Source organism: Lithobates pipiens, unplaced genomic scaffold (assembly GCF_037356315.1).
Source record: "Lithobates pipiens isolate NorthernLeopardFrog02 unplaced genomic scaffold, aLitPip1_a1.2 Scaffold_17, whole genome shotgun sequence".
Taxonomy (NCBI): Eukaryota; Metazoa; Chordata; class Amphibia; order Anura; family Ranidae; genus Lithobates; species Lithobates pipiens.
In genome coordinates this window covers 5,026,231-5,047,705 of record NW_027507755.1, presented here as the reverse complement: position 1 = coordinate 5,047,705, position 21,475 = coordinate 5,026,231, and the positions used below count along the sequence as shown (strand labels likewise).

The following is a 21,475-nucleotide window of genomic DNA, read 5'->3' as shown; positions in this document are numbered from 1 at the left end:
ATATATATATATATATATATATATATATATATATATATATATATATATACACACACTTACATTTATTTATTCTTTGGTTCTGAAGAAAAGGGTAATGCCCTCAAAATGCATATGCCAGTTGGATCCAGGTGATGTGCCCCCAAGCTTAGGGTTGTGCAGAGTGGACAGATCATGTGCGTTACTTTGAGTTAGTTATATCGTTTGTGAGTAGATTTATTTTCATTTTTTATAATAAATGGTTAATGGGATTATGTGCTAGGCTGGTGGACTCTTTTTTTTCAATACACATAGTTACACTGGGCCAAGCTGGACTAATTTAACTTTGTAAAAATATACTATGCCTGGAATTGTAATTGTTTTTAAAGCGGAGGTCCACCCTAAAGTGGACCTTCCGCTCATCGGAACCCTCCCCCCCTCCGGCGCAACAATTGGCACCTTTCAGGGGGGAGGGGGGTGCAGATACCTGTACAGTACAGGTATCTGCACCCACTTCCGGGATAGCTCTCTGCGGAAAGGGGTGTAGATTACGCCCCTTTCCGCAAGTGCCCGCCCCTTTCCGCAAGTGCCCCGCTGCCTGCTGGGAAACACACAGATCCCAGAGACAGCGGGGACCGTCCTTATTGCGCAGCGCAACTCGCGCATGCGCAGTAGGGAACCGGGAAATGAAGCCGAAAGGCTCCATTTCCTGATTCCCATACCCAAGATGGCGGCGGCAGGACCCGAGAGACGATCTAGAGATCGGCTTCGGGTGCCGACATCGCGGGCGCGCTGGACAGGTAAGTGTCACTATTTTAAAAGTCAGCAGCTGCAGTATTTGTAGCTGCTGGCTTTAAAAAAAAAAAAAAAAACGCAGAGTCCCGGCGGACTCCCGCTTTAATAAGGTAGGTAAAGATGATGGCAGTGGATCCTGGGGGTGTGCACTCTTTTTTCAGTAACACTTCTGCCTTAGTTCATGAAAAGTGGAGGGTGGAAGTTCTATAACTTTTTTCGTTTTGGATAGAAATGTTAAAAGTTAGAAACCCTGTTAAATTTACATTGCTCTGTTCCCACTGCTTCCTCTTCCTATTGTGTCCTGCAGTCTGTGCCCTTCTGATAGAAAATAAAGAAATTATGAAATCCCAATGAAATCCCAAGTAGTTTTAGCCTGTCCCTGCTCCATCCAGAACAAATGTTTAACAAGTTTTGGGTGTAACCAGGCTTTGAGGTAGACAACATCCTAACTCCAGCACATGGGCCATTCTATACTAACTGGACTATTTTCAGTGGATTATTGATACTGCATACTGTATATTGCTGTTTATATTTATTTGTTCTACTGCATTTAATTTCTTGCAACTTTTTTTTAGAGCTTTTCTGGAGATGATGATAGCTACAGTGGATCTACCATTAGTAAGTGTCATACATATATTTTCTTTATTACAGCAGTGAGTATAATCTATTGGGGAGAATGACCAGTTATATCTTTTAATTGTCAGAATTCTACATTAACTACTTTTTGACCGGCTCACATAAGAGTAAGACAGCAAAGCGGCTCTCCTGCATTGGATTGCATGTCTAATACGTGAGCCAGCTGGCTGGGCCGGGCTGCGCTGCGCTGCGCTGTGATGTGATTAGTGACAGCTCAGACCAATCAGCGGGCCCGGACAATTATTACCAGCCGGGGCTCACTGATTGGCGAAGTGTATGACAGGACAGAGCTCTGTAACAGTGTATAACACATAGCTCTGTCCAGTCAGCGGGAATGTGCCCTTCTTTTGTTTCCCTGCAAAGTAGGGACTAAAAACCGGCACATCTCTTAGTAAAAACAGCACACAGTGAATGTACCAAGCAGCGTTAAGCACATATTTAAAGAGGAAGTAAATCCTGATGGGTTTTACTTCCTTTTTGCCCCGTGCAAAGTAGAAGCACAATGCATTGCATACTAGCACATTATGTGTCACTTACCTGAAAACAAAACCCGCGCTGTCCACACTGCAGGCAGCATCCATTTTCACCCCTGTTCCTTTTGGGGCCACGGACTCCGACTCTGTGACTGGCCGGAGTCGCGCGACATCACTCCTGCGTGCCAACACTTGTGAAGAAACTGCATGGACGGCTGCTTCTTCACAGCGCATGCGCCAATGACATCAGTGTACAAAAAATATCTCCTAAACGGCGCACAATTAGGAGATATTTTCAATACCTATAGGTGGTCCTTGTTATAGGCTTACCTATAAGTACAACTTACCAATGGAGGTTTACAACCTGTTTAACCCTTTGTCCTAGATGTTAACCCCTTCCCAGCCAGTGTCAGTACAGTGACAGTGAATATTTTTAGCAGTGATCACTGTATTAGTGTCACTGATTCTGACAAAGTTTCCAAATTATCAGTTAGTATCCGATTGCCCCCCCACAATATCGCAGTCCTGCTACAAGTTGCTGATCACTGCCATTACTAGTATAAAGAAAAAAAAATGGCTCCAGTATATATACCATAGTTTGTAGATGCTATAAACCAGGGACTCCAAACTCACTAAACAAAGGGCCAGTTTACTTCAGACTTTAGGGGTGCGAGACTGTGGTCAGTGGGAGTAGAAAATGCCCTGGAGTCAGTGGGTATAGAGAGTGCCTCAGGTTTGGTGGTCAGTGTGATTAAGAAATTACATGGGGACTGTGCCTAGTAGGTAGAGAAATTGTGCCCTATCATTGGTATTAGAGGAAGGAATAGGGATCTAATGTTGGTGTCAGTAGGAAAAATGGTGCCCAATTTTTTTATTAGTGGGAGTAATAGTGCCCTATTTTCGGTATCAGCAGAAGGAATAGTGCCCCACCGTTGCTGTCAGTGGGAAGAATTATTCTCTATTGGGTGTCAGTGTAAGGAATGGTGCCTCATCAATGGTGTCAGCGTGAGAAATAGTGCCTCATATCAGTAAGAAGAACAGTGCCCTTAGGGCTGGATAAAGGCAAGAAAAGGGCTATAGTTGGCCTGTTGGCGCAGTTTGGAGATCACTGATATAAACCAATCAATATATGCTTACTGACTTCTTTTTTTTTTTTACCAAAAAATATGTAGCAGAATACATATTTGCCTAAATTTATGAAGACATTATATTTTTTCATTTTTTTTTAACTGGATACGTTTTATAGCAGAAAGTAAAAAAATATTGTTTTTTTTTCTTCAAAATTGTCATTTTGCTTTTATTTATAGTGCAAAAAAAATAAAATAATAAACACCCAGTTATCAAATAGCAATAAAAAAAAAGCTCTATTTGTGCGAAAAAATTATATAAATTTAATTTGTGCAGACCCCCGGAGCTGCCTAATAAACTACTTTAAAAACCTGTGTTGTGTGTTTTTTGGGGTACACCATACTCATTCACATAGTGTGAGGGACCAGGATCTGGGGGCCTCCTTATTAAATTATCCCGGATTCCGATAAGCCCCCCCTTGCCGCAGACTCCGACAACCAACGGCCCGGGTTGTTGGGAAGAGGCCCTTGTCCTCATCAACATGGGGACAGGGTGCTTTGAGGTGTGGGGGGCTGCAGGCCCCCCCTCCCCCAAAGCACCCACCCCCCATGTTGAGGGCACGGTTCCAGGCTCGTCCGCACTCCCTTTCCTGATCGGCCGGACTGCGTGCTCAGATAAGGGTCTGGTATGGACTTTGGGGGGACCCCCACACCTTTTTTTTCGGTGTACGGGCTACCCTTAAAACCCATACCAGGTGAAGGGGCTTGCAAGGTGTCAATCTCACCGACGGAGGCGGCGACATTGACTTCCTTCGCTAGTCCCGTCGTACCTGAAGTCACGTTCAAAATGATTTCCGTGTGTGGGCTAGTCCGTTCATTTGGAAACACAGATGAGCGGATTGTTCCCGGGAAAGCTGAGTCCGGCGGACAATTTTGAGTCAAGTCTTCTTTCAATGTCTGCCAGGCTTTTGGAAAGAAAAAGTCTGCCGGAGCCCACACACGGTCTAATTGTTCGGCGGACTCTGGTCCGCCAGTCTAAGTCCGCTGGATAGTCCAATTGTGTGTACGCGGCATTAGTGTTAGAGCTGCACGATTCTGGGCAAAATGAGAATCACAATTTTTTTGCTTAGAATAAAAAGATCATGATTCTTGCGGCGTAAAATCTTTCACATTATACAAAAAAATTGGGCTAACTTAACCACCTTCAGACCGGACCATTTTGCTGGTAAATGACCAGAGGTCTTTTTACAATTTGGCACTGCGCTGCTTTAACTGGTAATTGCGCGGTCATGCAATGTTGTACCCAAACAAAATTTGCGTCCTTTTCTTCCCACAAATAGAGCTTTCTTTTGATGGTATTTGATTGCCTCTGCGATTTTTATTTTTTGCGATATAAACGTAAAAAGACCGCAAATTTTGAAAAAAAATGATATTTTCTACTTTTTGTTATTAGAAAAATCCAATAAACTCAATTTTAGTCATATATTTAGGCCAACATGTATTCAGCCACATGTCTTTGGTAAAAAAAAAGTCAATAATTGTACCGTATATACTCGAGTATAGGCCGACCCGAATATAAGCCGAGGCCCCCAATTTACCCCCAAAAAAACTGGCAAACTTATTGACTCGTGTATAAGCCGAGGGTGAGACATGCCTGTCCATCCCTGTGTGTGTGTCCGTCCATCCCTGTGTGTCCGTCCATCCCTGTGTGTCCGTCCATCCCTGTGTGTCCGTCCATCCCTGTGTGTCCGTCCATCCCTGTGTGTCCGTCCATCCATCCCTGTGTGTGTGTGTGTCCATCCATCCATCCATCCCTGTGTGTGTGTGTCTCCATCCATCCATCCATCCATCCATCCCTGTGTGTGTGTGTCTCCATCCATCCATCCATCCATCCCTGTGTGTGTGTGTCTCCATCCATCCATCCATCCATCCCTGTGTGTGTCTCCATCCATGTGTGTGTGTGTGTGTGTGTGTGTGTGTGTGTGTGTGTGTGTGTGTGTGTGTCCAGCCTACCTTTGTCCCGAGCCTCCGTCCCGTGCCTTGCCTCCTTGCCTCCGTCCCGTGCCGTGCCTTGCCTCCTTGCATCCGTCCCGTGTCGTGCCTTGCCTTGCCCCCGTCCCGTCCCGTCCCGTGCCGTGCCGTCCCGTGCCCTCTTCGTCGGCGGCCATTGTAAAGTTCAAAAGCTGCGCCGCCGCCTTCGCCTGTGATAGGCGGAACACTGAATTTCCCAGCAGCCTGTGTTCCGCCTATCACAGACGTCGTATCATCCTCGTCCGTAGTACGAGGATGATACGATGTCCGTGATAGGCGGAACACAGGCTGCTGGGAAATTCAGTGTTCCGCCTATCACAGGCGAAGGCGGAGCCGGAGGCGCGGCTTTTGAATAGAATGGCCGCTGTCTGTCTGCTCGACACGCTGATCGAGCGGGCAGACAGCGATGACTCGAGTATAAGCCGAGGGGGGCACTTTCAGCCTCAAAAAAGAGGCTGAAAATCTCGGCTTATACTCGAGTATATACGGTATATTTATTGGTTTGCGCAAAAGTTGTCACATCTACAAACTAAGGTACGTTTTCTGGAATTTACGCAGCTTTTAGTTTACGACTGCCTATCTCATTTCTTGAGGTGCTAAAATGGCAGGGCAGTACAAAACCCCCCCAAATGACCCCATTTTGGAAAGTAGACACCCTAAGGAAATTGATAAGTGGCATGTTGAGCCCATTGAATATTTTATTTTTTTGCCTCAAGCGATTGAATAATGACAAAAAATATTTTTTTTTTTTTTTTTTACACAAAGTTGTCACTAAATGATATATTGCTCACACATGCTATGGGCATATGTGAAATGACACCCCAAAATAAATTCTGCTGCTTCTCCTGAGTACGGGGATACCACATATGTGGGACTTTTTGGGAGCCTAGCCGCGTACGGGGCCCCGAAAACCAAGCACCGCCTTCAGGCTTTCTAAGGGCGTAAATTTTTGATTTCACTTCTCACTTCCTATTACAGTTTTGAAGGCCATAAAATGCCAAGATGGCACAAAACCCCCACAAATGACCCCATTTTAGAAAGTAGACACCCCAAGCTATTTGCTGAGAGGCATTTTGAGTCCATGGAATATTTTATATTTTGCCACAAGTTGCGGGAAAATTACAAACTTTAATTTTTTTTTATTTTTTTTTCACAAAGTTGTCACTAAATGATATATTGCTCACACATGCTATGGGCATATGTGAAATGACACCCCAAAATAAATTCGGCTGCTTCTCCTGAGTACGGGGATACCACATATGTGGGACTTTTTGGGAGCCTAGCCGCGTACGGGGCCCCGAAAACCAAGAACCGCCTTCAGGTTTTCTAAGGGCGTAAATATTTGACTTCACTCCTCACTACCTATTACAGTTTTGAAGGCCATAAAATGCCAAGATGGCACAAAACCCCCACAAATGACCCCATTTTAGAAAGTAGATACCCCAAGCTATTTGCTGAGAGGCATGTTGAGTCCATGGAATATTTTATATTTTGCCACAAGTTGCGGGAAAATTACAAACTTTTTTTTTTTTTTTTTTCCACAAAGTTGTCACTAAATAATATATTGCTCACGCATGCCATGGGCATATGTGAAATGACACCCCAAAATAAATTCTGCTGCTTCTCCTGAGTACGGGGATACCACATATGTGGGACTTTTTGGGAGCCTAGCCGCGTACGGGGCCCCGAAAACCAAGAACCGCCTTCAGGCTTTCTAAGGGCGTTACAGTTTTGAAGGCCATAAAATGCCAAGATGGCACAAACCCCCCCCAAATGACCCCATTTTGGAAAGTAGACACCCCTAAATTTAGGGGTACACTAGTGAGACTAGGTAATAAATGGCGGGTGCCCTGAAACTATAAAAAAAATAACTAACCAACCAGCGTCACCTGTAACAGTTATATGGTGATCACTGGTGAAAGGGTTAACTAGGGGGCAATCAGGGGGCTTTATGCGGTAGTATATGGGGGTCCCTGGCGCTATAAAAAACTGCGGCGAACCTAAATACCTACCTGCCTAACTAGCGTCACCTGTGACACTAATACAGTGATCAGAAAAACGATCGCTTATTAGGCTGGGTTCACACTGGAGCGATGTGGGAACGCCACGAATGCGCGGCGGGTTCCCGCATCACATGCCTCCCGGCGGCAGTTCACACTGCCCTATGCGAACTGCTGGGAGTGTCAGTGAAATGTTAATGACACCCCCAGATCAGTTCGCATATCGCAGTGCGATCTGCAAACTCGGATCGCATGGTGTGAACACCCATGCGATCCGATTCTGCTGCGGACCAAAAAAGGGTCCCGTGCGAGTTTGCGGCGGGTGCGGCGGGTGCGACACGAATTCAGCCATACTATCTGTATGGCTGAACTCGAATCGCACAGAGATCGGATGTGATTTGCACTGCAGTGCGGTGCGAATCACATCCGTTCTCATAAACCGCTGCAATGTGAACCCAGCCTTAGTGACACTGGCGACGGGGGGTGATCACGGGGTTAAACCTTTATTGGGGGGGTTAGGGGGGTACCTTAGAACTAAAGAGGGCTAACCCTAACTGCCCTAACAGTTATTACAGTCACAAATGACACCCGCCGGGTGATCAGGGGGTTAAACCTTTATTAGGTAATAAATGGCGGGTGCCCTGAAACTATAAAAAAATAACTAACCAACCAGCGTCACCTGTAACAGTTATATGGTGATCACTGGTGAAAGGGTTAACTAGGGGGAAATCAGGGGGCTTTATGCGGTAGTATATGGGGGTCCCTGGCGCTATAAAAAGCTGCGGCGAACCTAAATACCTACCTGCCTAACTAGCGTCACCTGTGACACTAATACAGCGATCAGAAAAATGATCGCTTATTAGGCTGGGTTCACACTGGAGCGATGCGGGAACGCCACGAATCCGTGGCGGGTTCCCGCATCGCATGCCTCCCGGCGGCAGTTCACACTGCCCTATGCGAACTGCTGGGAGTGTCAGTGAAATGTTAATGACACCCCCAGATCAGTTCGCATATCGCAGTGCGATCTGCAAACTCGGATCGCATGGTGTGAACACCCATGCGATCCGATTCTGCTGCGGGCCAAAAAAAGGGTCCCGTGCGAATTTGCGGCAGGGGCGACACGAATTCAGCCATACTATCTGTATGGCTGAACTCGAATCGCACAGAGATCGGATGTGATTTGCACTGCAGTGCGGTGCGAATCACATTCGTTCTCATAAACCGCTGCAATGTGAACCCAGCCTTAGTGACACTGGCGACGGGGGGTGATCACGGGGTTAAACCTTTATTGGGGGGGTTAGGGGGGCACATTAGAACTAAAGGGGGCTAACCCTAACTGCCCTAACAGTTATTACAGTCACAAATGACACCAATGCAAAAAAAAAAAAAAAAAAAAAAAAAAAAAGCAATTGGTGTCACTGTGACTGGGGGGGCAGGGGTAATTGGGGGGTGATCGGGGGGTAAAGGGGGGGTGTGAGTGTGCCTGGCATGTTCTACTGTGTAGTGTAGTGCTTGTGCAACTCACCGATGCTCTCTCCTCGGTGCCGGAACGAAAAATACCGACACGGAGGAGAGAATACATCACTTCCTCTCCTGTGTTTACATTACAGGAGAGGAAGTGATGTCACGGGACATTTTCATTCGTCGGGAGCGATCGCGAGGGGGTGGCCATGAATGAATGGCCGTCCCCTTGTCCGGGATCGCTCCCGAACGAATACCGACCGCCGCAGGCACCGGGCGGGGGCCTGATCGGGCCCCCGACCCGCGGGCAGGCAAGGACGTACATGTAAGCCCTTATGCCTGCCCGTGCCATTCTGTCGACGTACATCGTCGTGCGGCGGTCGGCAAGTGGTTTAACAGGTTAGGTTTTTTTTAAATTAATTTAAGTATAATTTTTTCCCAAATACAGTGTGACATAAAATATTGCAACAACCATTTTATTCTCTAGGGTCTCTAATTGTTATCACAATTTTTCCCCCCTTGTGATCATGACAAAGTATTTCCCGATTATTTCTATGCAGAGAATTCTCTCTGCTCTGCTGAAGGGACAGCCATCAAAAGAAAAGGGCAAAAAAAGGGGGCAGTCTGCCAAGAATCACAACATTCTTTAGCAGTGGAACTTAAAGGGATTGTAAAGTGAATTTTTTTTTTTTTTTTAAATAACAAACATGTTATACATACCTCCACTGTGCAGCTCGTTTTGCACAGAGTGGCCCCGAACCTGCTCTTCTGGGGTCCCTCGGCGGCTGTCTCGGCTTCCTCCTGCAGGTGCTTCTCACGTTCATGTGAGCTCCCTCGCATGGTGAGAAGCATCTGCGGGCGTGCTCCCGTGATACAGCTGGCGGCTATAGCCGCTCGCTGTATCACACGGCCCCGCTCCCCGGAGCTCCTTGTCAGTGGATGTGATTGACAGCAGCGCGAGCCAATGGCTGTGCTGCTTTCCATCCATCCACTCCAGCCAATCAGTGGCCAGGCTGAACGGTGGAAAGGACGTCGGGGGGGGGGGGGGGGGCACGGGACTTTCGAGGGGTGAGGTAAGTAAAACGGGGGGGGGCTGGGGGTGCTGGGACTGTCAGATGTTTTTTCACCTTAATGCATAGAATGCATTAAGGTGAAAAAACATTTACCTTTACAACCCCTTTAAGTATAAACATTATAACAATTTGTCCTTTAGAACAAATAAATACACTTTGGTGTGTAAATGAGGGAAGTTTAACCAATTAAACACTAAACCTTTTTCTGACATTTGTTGGTTTCAAGTTAAAATCATTTATTTATTTTTTGCTAGAAGATTACTTAGAACCCCCAAATATATATATTTTGTTTTGATTTTACTTGCCCAGAACTGAACCAGAGGTCCCAGCAGGAACTATGTTCTTACTCCTGACACTAGGCAGAAAGAACTGAAATGCTGAAATGCTTATAGCAGAGAGGGGGTCTTATAGCAGCTAGGGCTGCCCATAGGTGGTGCTGTGATTCTTTTCTGGCTAGTGTCCTACTCCTGTAGGTGGCGATATAACCCTATGGTAAAGATTCAGAAGACCTGTGTCCGTCAATGAACGTGAGAGAAATAAAAAAGAGAGGTGACCAAATACCAGCAAAATCATTTTTTGGGGAAAAAAAGGGCATGCATTTTATTTGGGTCCAGCATTGCACGACCACGCAATTGTCAGTTAAAGTAAAGTACCTTCAAACTTTATAAACTATAATATATACTACAAACTATAGTTTGAGATATTTCAGAACAAAGTATTTAGACAAAGTATGGCCCAACCTCCAAACACAAACAAAGAATACACAAAAACTGACTGTTTAAACCACATGGGTATTTTTTACCTTTTCTTTCAAGTGGCATTTCAAAATAACATGTCATAATTTAGAGGTTGGGTAGTAGAACACTACTAAAAAGTTAGATTTTTTTTTAAATCACAATACATAACCCAATTTTTTTTAAACTATAAAAGATGATGTTATGGCGAGTAAATAGATACGAAACATGTCATGCTTTAAAATTGCACATTACCATGCAACAGTGACAAACGATGTAAATTTTACTATTCATAGGCAACGCTTATAAACCTTACAGGTTACCACTTAGGATTTACAAAGGTCTAGGATAGAATTACTGCTCGTGATCCGACATTAGATGTGATACCTCGCATATGTGGGGGGATTGCTGTGTGCATGAGCAGGACCGAGGCGGGCGTTCACCTTTGCGTGCAAGCATAGGGGGACGGGGCGCACTTCAACCACTTGCTGACTGGGTCATAGACAAAAGATGTCCTCAGTTGGCAGCTGAATACCGGGGTTATGGCTGCAGCAATATGCCATAACTCCAATAACATCGACATGACAAAGACACCGGCAAGCGAGCGGAATGACAGATACTGGGCGGGCGAGCGGAGCGGCATTACACAGAAAGCAAAGATATCACAAAACCTACTTTGCTTCTGAAACGCTTGGGGCAGCATCTCGAAGTATATCCCAACCTGATTGAGAAACCCTCTGCATTGAACTGGATTGCCCCCAAATCGCTGGGGAAGAGGAGCAGAACCAGACATACCTCTTATAGAGGTAATACTCGAGGCGGGTGCCTGCACAGAGACTTGCGCAGCAGCAGGGACGGTCTGCGACTCAGGTTGTACCGGAGCAGCCACCATGGAGGAGTATGTTGCTGACGCACTTTCTTGAGGTTTCATCCGCAAATCCTCGTCTCTTGCTGGTTTCTTCTTTGTGAAAAAGAAGAGCGGTGAACCGAGACCTTGTATAGATTATAGGGGTCTCAATCGTGTCATGATTAAGAATGCCTACCCGATTCAATTGATTACAGAGTTATTTGACCGCCTCAAGGGAGCAACGGTTTACATGAAGCTTGATTTGAGAGGGACATACAATCTCGGGCGCATTAAGGAGGGCGACGAGTGGAAAACTGCGTTTAATACCAGAACAGGCCATTATGAATACCTGGTAATGCCTTTTGACCTTTGTAACGACCCGGCAATTTTCCAGGAATTTAGTAACAATGTCCTCCGAGATTTGTTGCAGTTGTGTGTGGTGGTTTATCTCGATGATATCCTCATATTTTCCAAGTCCCTGGAGAGCCACCACACAGATGTATGTCGTGTGCTTCAGAAACTAAGAGAGAACAATCTCTATTGTGAACTGGAGAAGTGCGAGTTCCATCTTGAACAGGTTACATTCCTGGGCTATGTCATTTCCAATGCTGGTTTTTCGATGGACCCAGAGAAACTTTCGGCAGTCCTACAGTGGCCTCGACCTGTGGGTTTACGTCCTCTGCAGCGTTTCCTGGGCTTTGCCAACTACTATCGGAAGTTTATTCGTAACTTCTTGTCTCTGGTCAAGCCCCTGACTGATATGACCATAAAGGACGGTAACCCACAGAGTTGGTCTCCGGAGTCCATTAAGGCCTTTGAAACTCTCAAGGCTGCCTTTGTTTCTGCTCCTGTGTTGGCACATCCTGATCCTACGTTGCCTTTTTTCCTAGAAGTTGATGCTTCTGAGACTGGAGTTGGCGCCCTTCTGTCTCAACGTCCTAACTCTGAGAGCGCTATGCATCCGTGTGGCTACTTTTCCAAGAAATTGTCACCTGCTGAGTGCAATTATAAGATTGGTGACAGAGAGCTGTTGGCGATCATTTTAGCCCTGAAAGAATGGAGACATCTCCTTGAAGGTACCACTGTGCCCGTTCTTATTCTTACTGACCATAAGAATCTTACATTCTTGTCTGAGGCTAAGCAACTCTCTCCCAGAAGGGTACGATGGGCTCTTTTCTTGTTGAGCTTTAATTACATTGTCTCATTCTTACCCGGTACTAAGAATGTAAGGGCTGATGCCTTGTCACAACAATTTTCCTTCACTTCCAAGTCGGAGTCGGTTCCGGTTCCTATGATTCCTCCTGATCGTATCTTGGCTACGGTTCGCACCAGTCTTACTTCTCATTTGGGTGACAAAATTCTTGCTGCTCAGGTCCTTGCTCCTCCTGATAAACCTTGTGACCGCTGCTTTGTCCCTGAGAGTCTCCGTACTGCTGTGCTCCAGACTTACCATTCTCCCAAGGCAGCTGGCCATCCTGGGAAGAATCAACTCATTTGGGCCATTTCCCAACAATTCTGGTGGCCTAGTCTACGGGCTGATGTTACTGTCTTCGTAGCTGCCTGTCCCGTGTGTGCTCAGAGTAAGACTCCACGACACCTTCCAGTGGGCCTCCTACAACCCATACCCAATGGAAAGAGGCCCTGGACTCACCTGTCTATGGATTTCATTGTGGAGTTGCCCAACTCCCAAGGCAACACTGTTATCCTTATGGTGGTTGACCAGTTCTCAAAGATGTGTCATTGTATTCCACTTAAGAAGTTGCCCACCTCTAAGGAACTGGCTTCCATTTTTGCTTGGGTGATCTTTCGCTTACATGGGCTACCCAAGGTGATTGTCTTGGACAGGGGCAGTCAGTTTGTCTCCCGGTTCTGGCGAGCCTTTTGTGCACAGCTGGGAATGCAGCTTGCGTTCTCGTCTTCATATCAGCCGCAGTCTAATGGTGCCTCAGAACAAGCCAATCAGTCCTTAGTTTTTCCGACGTTGCTATATTTCTGACCATCATAACAACTGGTCCGACCTATTACCTTGGGCAGCGTTTGCTCACAACAGTGCCTTGAATTCTGCCTCCTGATTGTCTCCATTTATGGCGAATTATGGTTTCCAACTTTCCATGTTGCCTGACTCGTTTGTTCCACAGAGTATTCCTGCGTTAGAGGAGCATCTCCGTGATCTTCGTTCCACTTGGGTACAAGTCCAAGAGGCTTTGCGTCATGCTAATGATAGGTACAGACTCTATGCTGACCGCAGACGCCTGACTGAGCCTTCCTACCAGGTTGGGGATAGGGTCTGGCTGTCATCTCGCAACCTCTGGCTTCGTGTTCCCTCACTGAAGTTTGCACAACGGTTTATTGGGCCTTTCCGTATCCTTCGCAAGATTAACCCAGTGGCCTATGTGTTGGACCTTCCTCCTAGTATGTGTTTCATGTCTCCTTATTGAAACCGTTGGTCTGTAACCGATTTACCACCTCGGTGCCACGTCCTCACCCTATTCAGGTTGAGAACCATGAGGCGTATGAGGTACAATCTATTGTTAACTCCTGTAGGTTCCGTGGGCGCATACAGTACCTGGTGCATTGGAAGGGATACGGTCCGGAGGAACACTCCTGGGTTTCATCCTCTGACGTACATGCCCCTGTCCTCCTCCGCAAGTTCCATAGACGGTTTCCCCTCAAGCCCGATGGCCCTCCGAGGGAGAGGGGTTATTGATGAGCGGGTACTGTCAGGGCTGGCTTAGCCCTTCCTTCTCTGGGCTGGCCGCTCAGCTGTCGACTAATTGCCAGCTCTATTCTCTCTCCACAGTTACCAGCTGTTCCTGATAATGCTCGTCTGACCTGCCTACTTAAAGCCTTCCAGCTCACTTCACCTCTGCCTTGGTCACATTACTGAAACCATCTCCTGCTGTTTGTTTAAAGACTGGCTTTGCTGACATCCCTTCTGGCTCCTTATCCTGCTTGCTGTGCTCTACTTGGATCCCTGTCTTCTGGCCTGGCTGACTACCTGATCTGGTTACTGGACTCTGGCTATGCTTGACTACTCTTTTTCAAAACAAGATTAGTTAAACCCACAAGTGCTTTTTTGCCACTACTATTCCTTTATATTGTTTTTTGTAATTTATAAATGCAGCAATTTACATCCCACCATCCCTCTGCCTGATCCCACCATCCCTCTGCCTCTGTTGCTACCATCCCTCTACCTCTGTTGCTACCATCCCTCTGCCTCTGTTGCTACCATCCCTCTGCCTCTGTTGCTACCATCCCTCTGCCTCTGTTGCTACCATCCCTCTGCCTCTGTTGCTACCATCCCTCTGCCTCTGTTCCTACCACCCCTCTGCCTCTGTTGCTACCATCCCTCTGCCTCTGTTGCTACCATCCATCTGCCTCTGTTGCTACCATCCCTCTGCCTGTTGCTACCATCCATCTGCCTCTGTTGCTACCATCCATCTGCCTCTGTTGCTACCATCCCTCTGCCTGATCCTACCATCCCTCTGCCTCTGTTGCTACTATACCTCTGCCTGATCCTACCATCCTTCTGCCTCTGTTGCTACCATCCCTCTGCCTCTGTTGCTACCATTCCTCTGTCCTCACCATCTCTCTGCCTCTGTTGCTACCATCCCTCTGCCTCTCTTTCTGCCATCCCTCTGCCTGATCCCACCATCCTTCTGCCTGATCCCACCATCCCTGTGATTCTGAACCCACCATCCCTCTGACTCTGATCCCACCATCCCTCTGTCTGATCCCTCCACCCCTCTGCCTATGATCCCACCATCCCTATGCCTCTGATCCCACCATCCCTATGCCTCTGTTCCCACCATCCCTATGCCTCTGATCCCACCATCTGTCTGCCTCTGATCCCACCATCCCTCTGCCTCTGATCCCAACCATCCCTCTGCCTAACCCCATCCATCCCTCTACCTCTGATTCCGCCATCCCTCTGCCACTACCACTGAATGCATTTCAGGTCTTTGTTAAAACAATCTACAGAACAGCCCAGAAAAAGTTTGAGAGTCAGTCTGCTCCACATCTTTACAAATCTTATGGCAAAGGAGCCTTTTTGTTCTTCCTCTACGTGTAAAATATACCACTTTGTTCTCTGCAATGAACTGAAGGTGAAAAACTTGTAGCCCTTTTTTGGTAAGGTTATGAGAATTACCCTCCCCAAACAGGATATTGAGCTAAGAGCAGATGAAAATAAAGAAATGGAGTTCTTCTGACTGCTTGAATTTTTGGATACAAACCATGCGCACTAATCATGATGCATTGCGGAATCGAATAGAATCGTGGACAGGATAATCATAATCGAATTGTGAGACTAGTGAAGATGCGCACCCCTAGTGAAGTAGTGTGGGGTGCCCTGGTCCCCTGAACCCCTCTCAAGCTCTACGTGTCCTGGGTGGACACTGAGTTGTATGTGTGTGTGTGCGTGCCTGTGTCTGACCCCCCTCCCTCCTGGCTGCCATCCATAGATGGATGGCAGCCCCCTAATCTAGGTCAGAGGAGGCTCATTTCATGCACTGCTGTTCATCTTTCCCTCCCTCTTCCTGGGCTGTTTTCAGGGTTGAAGGCTGTGGGGGCTATGTGGGGCAGGTATTATCTCCTGCTTCTTAGACGCGCTTGATGGCTCGCTGGTGCGGCAGGTGGGGATATTTCCGACTCCCTGCTTTGGCCTTGCCGCAGGTGTGCATGCTACGTGGTTGGGCTCCCCGCTACTTAAGGCCACGGCTTTTGCAGCCTATAGGACTAAGATATGTCACCCGCCATGTTGTATGTGGGCGGCTGCCCTATCGGCAGACCACTGCGCTGGTAAGTACCCTCCTGGGCGGTGCTGTGGGGCAGATTCTGTAGGGCAGACTGTAGGTCAGGTGAGCCATTTTGCCTTGGGCTTTTCTCCCACCCCTTGTGGCACTTTGGTCCACGGTTGTGAATGGGGAAAGCCTACCTGCATGCCACCGTTATGTCAGGTGGTGGCTCCCTCGGGGCAGCCTGTGGCTGGGCTGCTGCTGTGGCAGTGCTCGAAGGGAGAAGCAGATTTATTCCTGCATACAGTTCGTCACCTCCCCCCTCCTCATCATGGATTGTTGCAGTGACCCTGCATGGTAGAAGCTGCTTCTGGGGACACCTCCCCAGATATACTAAGTTTGCTTTGGTTCCCCAAGTGCAGGGGGCTCCGGACCGAGCCCTGTCAATGGTGAGTGTTCCACCTCCCTGTTGCATTGGTTGGCAAAACTGCTTGGGGTGGGCAGACACATTCTGCGGTGTACTGCCTGGCTGTGGTTGCTCCTGCTCTGCAGTTAAAACGGAAAGGTGGGTCAGGCGTATGTGGATCTTGTGTACATGTTTGTTGCATCTTTGGGTGCTCCTCTTCTCCTCCCAGGCTCTTTTGTCTTGGTGGTAATTAAGTTCAAATGCTGGGCAGCTGAACAGACTTCTGAATGGGCCCTGGTGGACCGCCCTTCTAAGGTGATTGTCCTTGGTGCTACCTTGGGTGGCTTTGGCTAGAATCTCACAAGTGGCGAACATACCATCCTTCCACAGGCCTAGAGGGGCAAGGAATGGCGTTGCCTCTGGCTCCCCTGACGGGCTCCAAGTCTTTCCAGGCCCCTGCAGATGAGGCGAGGTGATTCTGGATCCTTCCTCGAGTCCACCATGTCCACAGATGAGTCCATCTCCACATGACGTTTTACCCCATCCATTTATAGGGGGGGGGGGTTGTCTTGGGTTTTTGGGCTGTGGACCTCCTTTCTTTCCGACTGGTAGGTCTGTGTACTGTTTGTGTAGAGCTGCAACACAGGTTTCCTCCATATCCAGAGAAAATCTTCCCTTCAATTTCCTTTACTGCCCTTGTGCCATCAGGGCAGTGCAGTGCAAAACCTGCTTTACTGGGCCATATTTATCCATGTACCCGAGCGGGATCAGTTTGGTGGGTTTTACTTGTATTTCTTCTCCGTATCGTAAAAAGGCAGGATTCATCTGATCCTGGACCTGTAGGCCCTGACTTGTTCATGCTAGTTCAGTGGCCTCTCTGTTATGGGTATTTTCAGACATTCTTAGACATCACAAAATGCATAGATGCATTTTCCCATGTGCGGGGGACGGTTCCTGCGCTTTGTGATGGGGATGCACAGTATAAATTTGTGCCGATTGCCTTCGGGCTGGTCGATTCCCTGAATATTCTCAGAAGGCTGGCTCTGGTTGCTGAGACAATAAGGGATTGCCGTGACTGGTTGTTGGATGGCCTGCTCCTGGGAGTGGTTTCCTAGGTTGTACTAACGGACTACGTGGAGATCACAATGCACTTCCTGCAGGACTTGGCATGGGTGCTGAACCTCAAGAAGTCCACTACTAACAGGAGAATGGAGTTTCTGGGCCTCATCCTTGACTCAGAGCTGGGCTGCATGTTTCTACTGGTGGACTACTCAGAAAGTTTCAGACTGCGGTCCAACTGCTCTTGTCCTGCACGCGGTCCTCCCTGTGGTCTTGCAAGCAGATTATGGATCCTTTGGTGTCCATCTTCTTAACTATACATAATGCGCAGTCTGCAGAGGGAAGTCCTGTCCACCCGGGATGCATCTAAGGCTTCCCTAGATTACCAGAGTGGTCCGGAACGGTCATTGAGGACCTCCCTCCTATGGTGTTTTCCCGTTTCCAGCCCTGTAAGCTGGGATGTAATCTTCTTCTCCACTGGACGGTCCTCATGTCAGATGGTAGTCTGTTCGACGGAGGAGGAATATTGTGTTCAGAATTGCCATAAGGCCTCTGGCCTCCAAGAAAACTTGCTTGACCATCAATGTTCTGGAGCTGCGAGTGATTGGGTTGTCTCTGGAGCAATGGATGATTGTCTCTGGTGGCTCCCGGTAAGGATCAAAATGGCCTATGCCGCTGCTGTGACCTATGGATGGGGTAGCAGCACTGGAGGCTTCCTGTGTCTTGTGGTGGAAGGGATGGCAGATCTGGCGCTGTAAAATGGCAGGTGGGTTGCCTCAGTTGGTTGTGGCATTGATACAGGACCCCTGGGCCGATAGGTGCTGGTAGGCATCGTGGGGGCAGCCTCATTTAATTTATGCCTTTTTATTGCCTGCTGTGAGACTCTGGATGTCCACCCATGTCCCTTCTCAGTGCCTTGGGTGTTGCTCGCTCTTTCACAGGGCATTGAAAAAAAAGTGCCTTTTAATGCCATTGCTGGTATAGTTTCTGTCCCCGTTGTCTTTTCTTCAGCATTCCTTGGAAGCATACTTCCTGTTGTTTGGGTGTGGGCATGTTTGCCTGGTTGATCCAGTTGGTTTTTGGTTGCCCACCCCTCATTGAGACACTGCTTTGGGGCATCCATATGGTCAAGATTAAGAAGAGCTGTTTCCCTCGGTGAACGTAAAGCTGGATTTTTTTTTGTTAACTCACTATAAAATCCCTTTCTCTGAGTTATGACGGACACAGCACTCACCCCTCTGTTGGAGTTTTTCCTCTGACACTGCTTTAAGAACTGGATTGCCTATAGCAGAGAGGGGGTCTTATAGCAGCTAGGACTGCCCATAGGTGGTGCTGTTTCTTTTCACCCTAGTGTCCAACTCCTGTAGGTGGCAATATAACCCTATGGTCAAGATTTAGAAGAGCTGTGTCCGACAGTAAACTCAGAGATATGGATTTTATGGTAACACAAAAATCCTGTTTATTTGCACTATAGACCAAAAAGCACTGACAATTTTGAAAAAAACTAAAAATTTTTACTTTCTGCTTATAAAACACATCCAATAAAAAAAGTGTAAAAAATCTAATTTCTTCATCAGTTTAGGCCAATATGTATTCTGCTACATATTTTTGGTAAAAGAAAATCCCAATAAGCTTAGATTGAAAAGTTATAGCATTTACACACTATGGGATATTTTTATTTATGTATTTTTTTTTTTTTTACTAGTAATGGTGGTGATCAGCAACTTGTAGCCGGACTGCGATCAAACAATCAGACATTACCTGACACTTTTTTGGGAACCAGTGACACTAATACAGCGATCAGTGCTAAAAAAAATATGCACTGTCACTGTATTAATGACACTGGCAGAGAAGGGTTAACATCAGGGGTGATCATGGGGTTAAATGCATGGCCAGTGTGTTACTGTGCACCATGTGTGCTGTTTTTCTAAGCAATTTGCTGTTTTTTACTTACTGCTTTGCAGGGAGAAAAGCAGCACACGACTGCAGTCAAGAGAGCCCTGTGTTTATATAAACAGGGCTCTCTTTGGTAATTACTGGAGCCGATCGTTTGGTGCCAGCGACCAATCAGTGGCTGGTTCATGCAGCAGCCAATCGCTGCACAGCCGGGGCTGCGGGAGCACACTCCCGGATTATAGACTAGGTCTGTGATATATCACAGAGCAGCTGCCCTGCCGCAGTATATGTGTGGTGAGCTCTTGTAACGTGGTTGTGTGCTGCCATTGAGTTGACTGCCAATGAGTGGATAAATCACTTAGATTTAATGACCCATGCAGCCATAACCTACATGTTTTCATTATAACTTTAGATTTATACTCATAAACCATAGCCCTTAAACACATCTAAAATGTATTTCATTGGGATTAAAAATAAGATCCTTACTAAGAGGTCTGTGCTAAAGATATTGTGTATAGTGTGACAAGTTACATAGAAATGCTTTCCTAATAATAAAAGGTAAAAAACACACCAAACGGCATATGAACAAAATATAATATACTGTACGCGGTCTTTACAACAAATTCCTTACAAGGAAAGTAACAATGAAAAGGGTTGTGGAACCCAGTAAGTAATGAAAATGAGCAAGTAATGATTGGCATACCTTAAAGTGGTTGTAAGGCTTACCTGTAGGTCCAAGCAATATCTCCTAAACCTATATGGTTTAGGAGATATTTGCCCAAAAACGGGCACCGCTGTCTACGGCGCATGCGCCATAGACAGCGGTGCGCAGGTGCACTGAGCGCGGCATTTCCAAGAATGGAGCTGCCGCGCTTGTCGACTCCCGTGCGCATGCGCGGGAGTGACGTCATCGCGGCTTCGCCGAATGACAGCGGCGGAGCTGCGAGACGCCACCAGCAAGATGGATGCGGCGGACTACAGGGGACAACGGCGACTTCGCTGGCTCCTGTGTCAGGTACGTGACACATAATGGGCTACTATGCGTTGCATAGTAGTCCATTATGCTTTACCTTTGCAGGGAATGAAAGAGGAAGTAAACCCATCAGGGTTTACTTCCTCTTTAATGAGATGGCGGTAGAAGCTCTACACATATTGCGGCAGACCGCCACTTCTTCAGGGGAACTCTCATCTCAGTACAGGATGTTGGTGGGAATAAATCTTACTGAAAAAAGAATTGTGAAAATGCCTAATAAAGCATCTAGTGAGAACAAACCTTAAGAAATCATAAAAATAAGTGACAGAGGAAAGATTCAGTTGTTGCAGCCCACTGTTTGTTCTGATCAGATATTATTTGAATAGAGCTCTCTTACTTTCCGATAGTTGTGGGACAAAATTTTGATGCAACTCATCTGGGATTTGACCCCCCTGATTTTGCAATATAAAGGCAATGATCACTGGCAAGTTTTCTCATACATTATTGTTCTTGTCCCTAATGTAATGTGTTTTATTTATGTTCAGTGTTGGAAGAGTGATTTAACAGGGGAGCAGAGGCAGCCGGCTTCCATCTTAGAAGTAATCAGTTTGCTATTTTGTGACATGAGTTATATATTGGAGCTGTCAAAAATGTCTCCCTGAGATGGACGATAGCTGTTTTTTGTGTTATATATTTTTTTTCTTCTCTGTGTCATTTGTAAGCTCAAACTTAAGAGTAAGCAGCTTCTGAAAGCACATAATATACCCGATGGTCTTCGCTCAATAAATTGTGGATATACACCTCATTTAGCATGCTGTTCAGTATGCAAAAGACAAGAAGTGGTGTTGTAAGAAGTAGCTTAAAGTGCAAAATACAAAGTGTGTGATGCAGAAAACGAATAAAGAGATGCAACTATATTGGTTGTTGAGAAATCTCATGTTCCTTGTCTATATGTCAGACATCTGCCTCAGCTATTGAAAAGTGAGTGAGATCATGCAGATCCGACTGCCGTTCAGTGTTCTGTCATGACAGGCCTGCAAGAGACCGTGTGAGAGGCATACAGCACATCTGCACTACACAGAGGAACTTACTCCTGAATTGCTTTTACAGTACACATGAATTGTCTGCACACAGCATAGCAGTCAGTGGCTGGAGGAGGCTTGTCTTGTCATGTAATCAATGCAGAATTCCACTAAAACATTCTTTCTCTTATATTCACCGACTGACACAGCTCCACTCTTAGCCATTGGGTTGTTACGCCACCTTTAGGAGAAGACTGCATAACATGTTATGAAAAACACAGAACTTTAAG

At 46.7% G+C, this 21,475-nt stretch overlaps 1 protein-coding gene across 2 annotated transcripts in view; it reads left to right on the top strand.

Annotated features, from left to right (window-relative positions):
• The window catches only part of PIWIL4 (piwi like RNA-mediated gene silencing 4), a 524,721-nt gene that overhangs the window by 87,778 nt on the left and 415,468 nt on the right, over positions 1–21,475 (top strand). For both annotated transcript variants that reach the window (XM_077484954.1, XM_077484955.1), the window contains exon 3: positions 1,347–1,389. In XM_077484954.1, the coding sequence (XP_077341080.1) occupies positions 1,347–1,389 (43 nt within the window). The remainder of the gene's footprint in view (positions 1–1,346; positions 1,390–21,475) is intronic.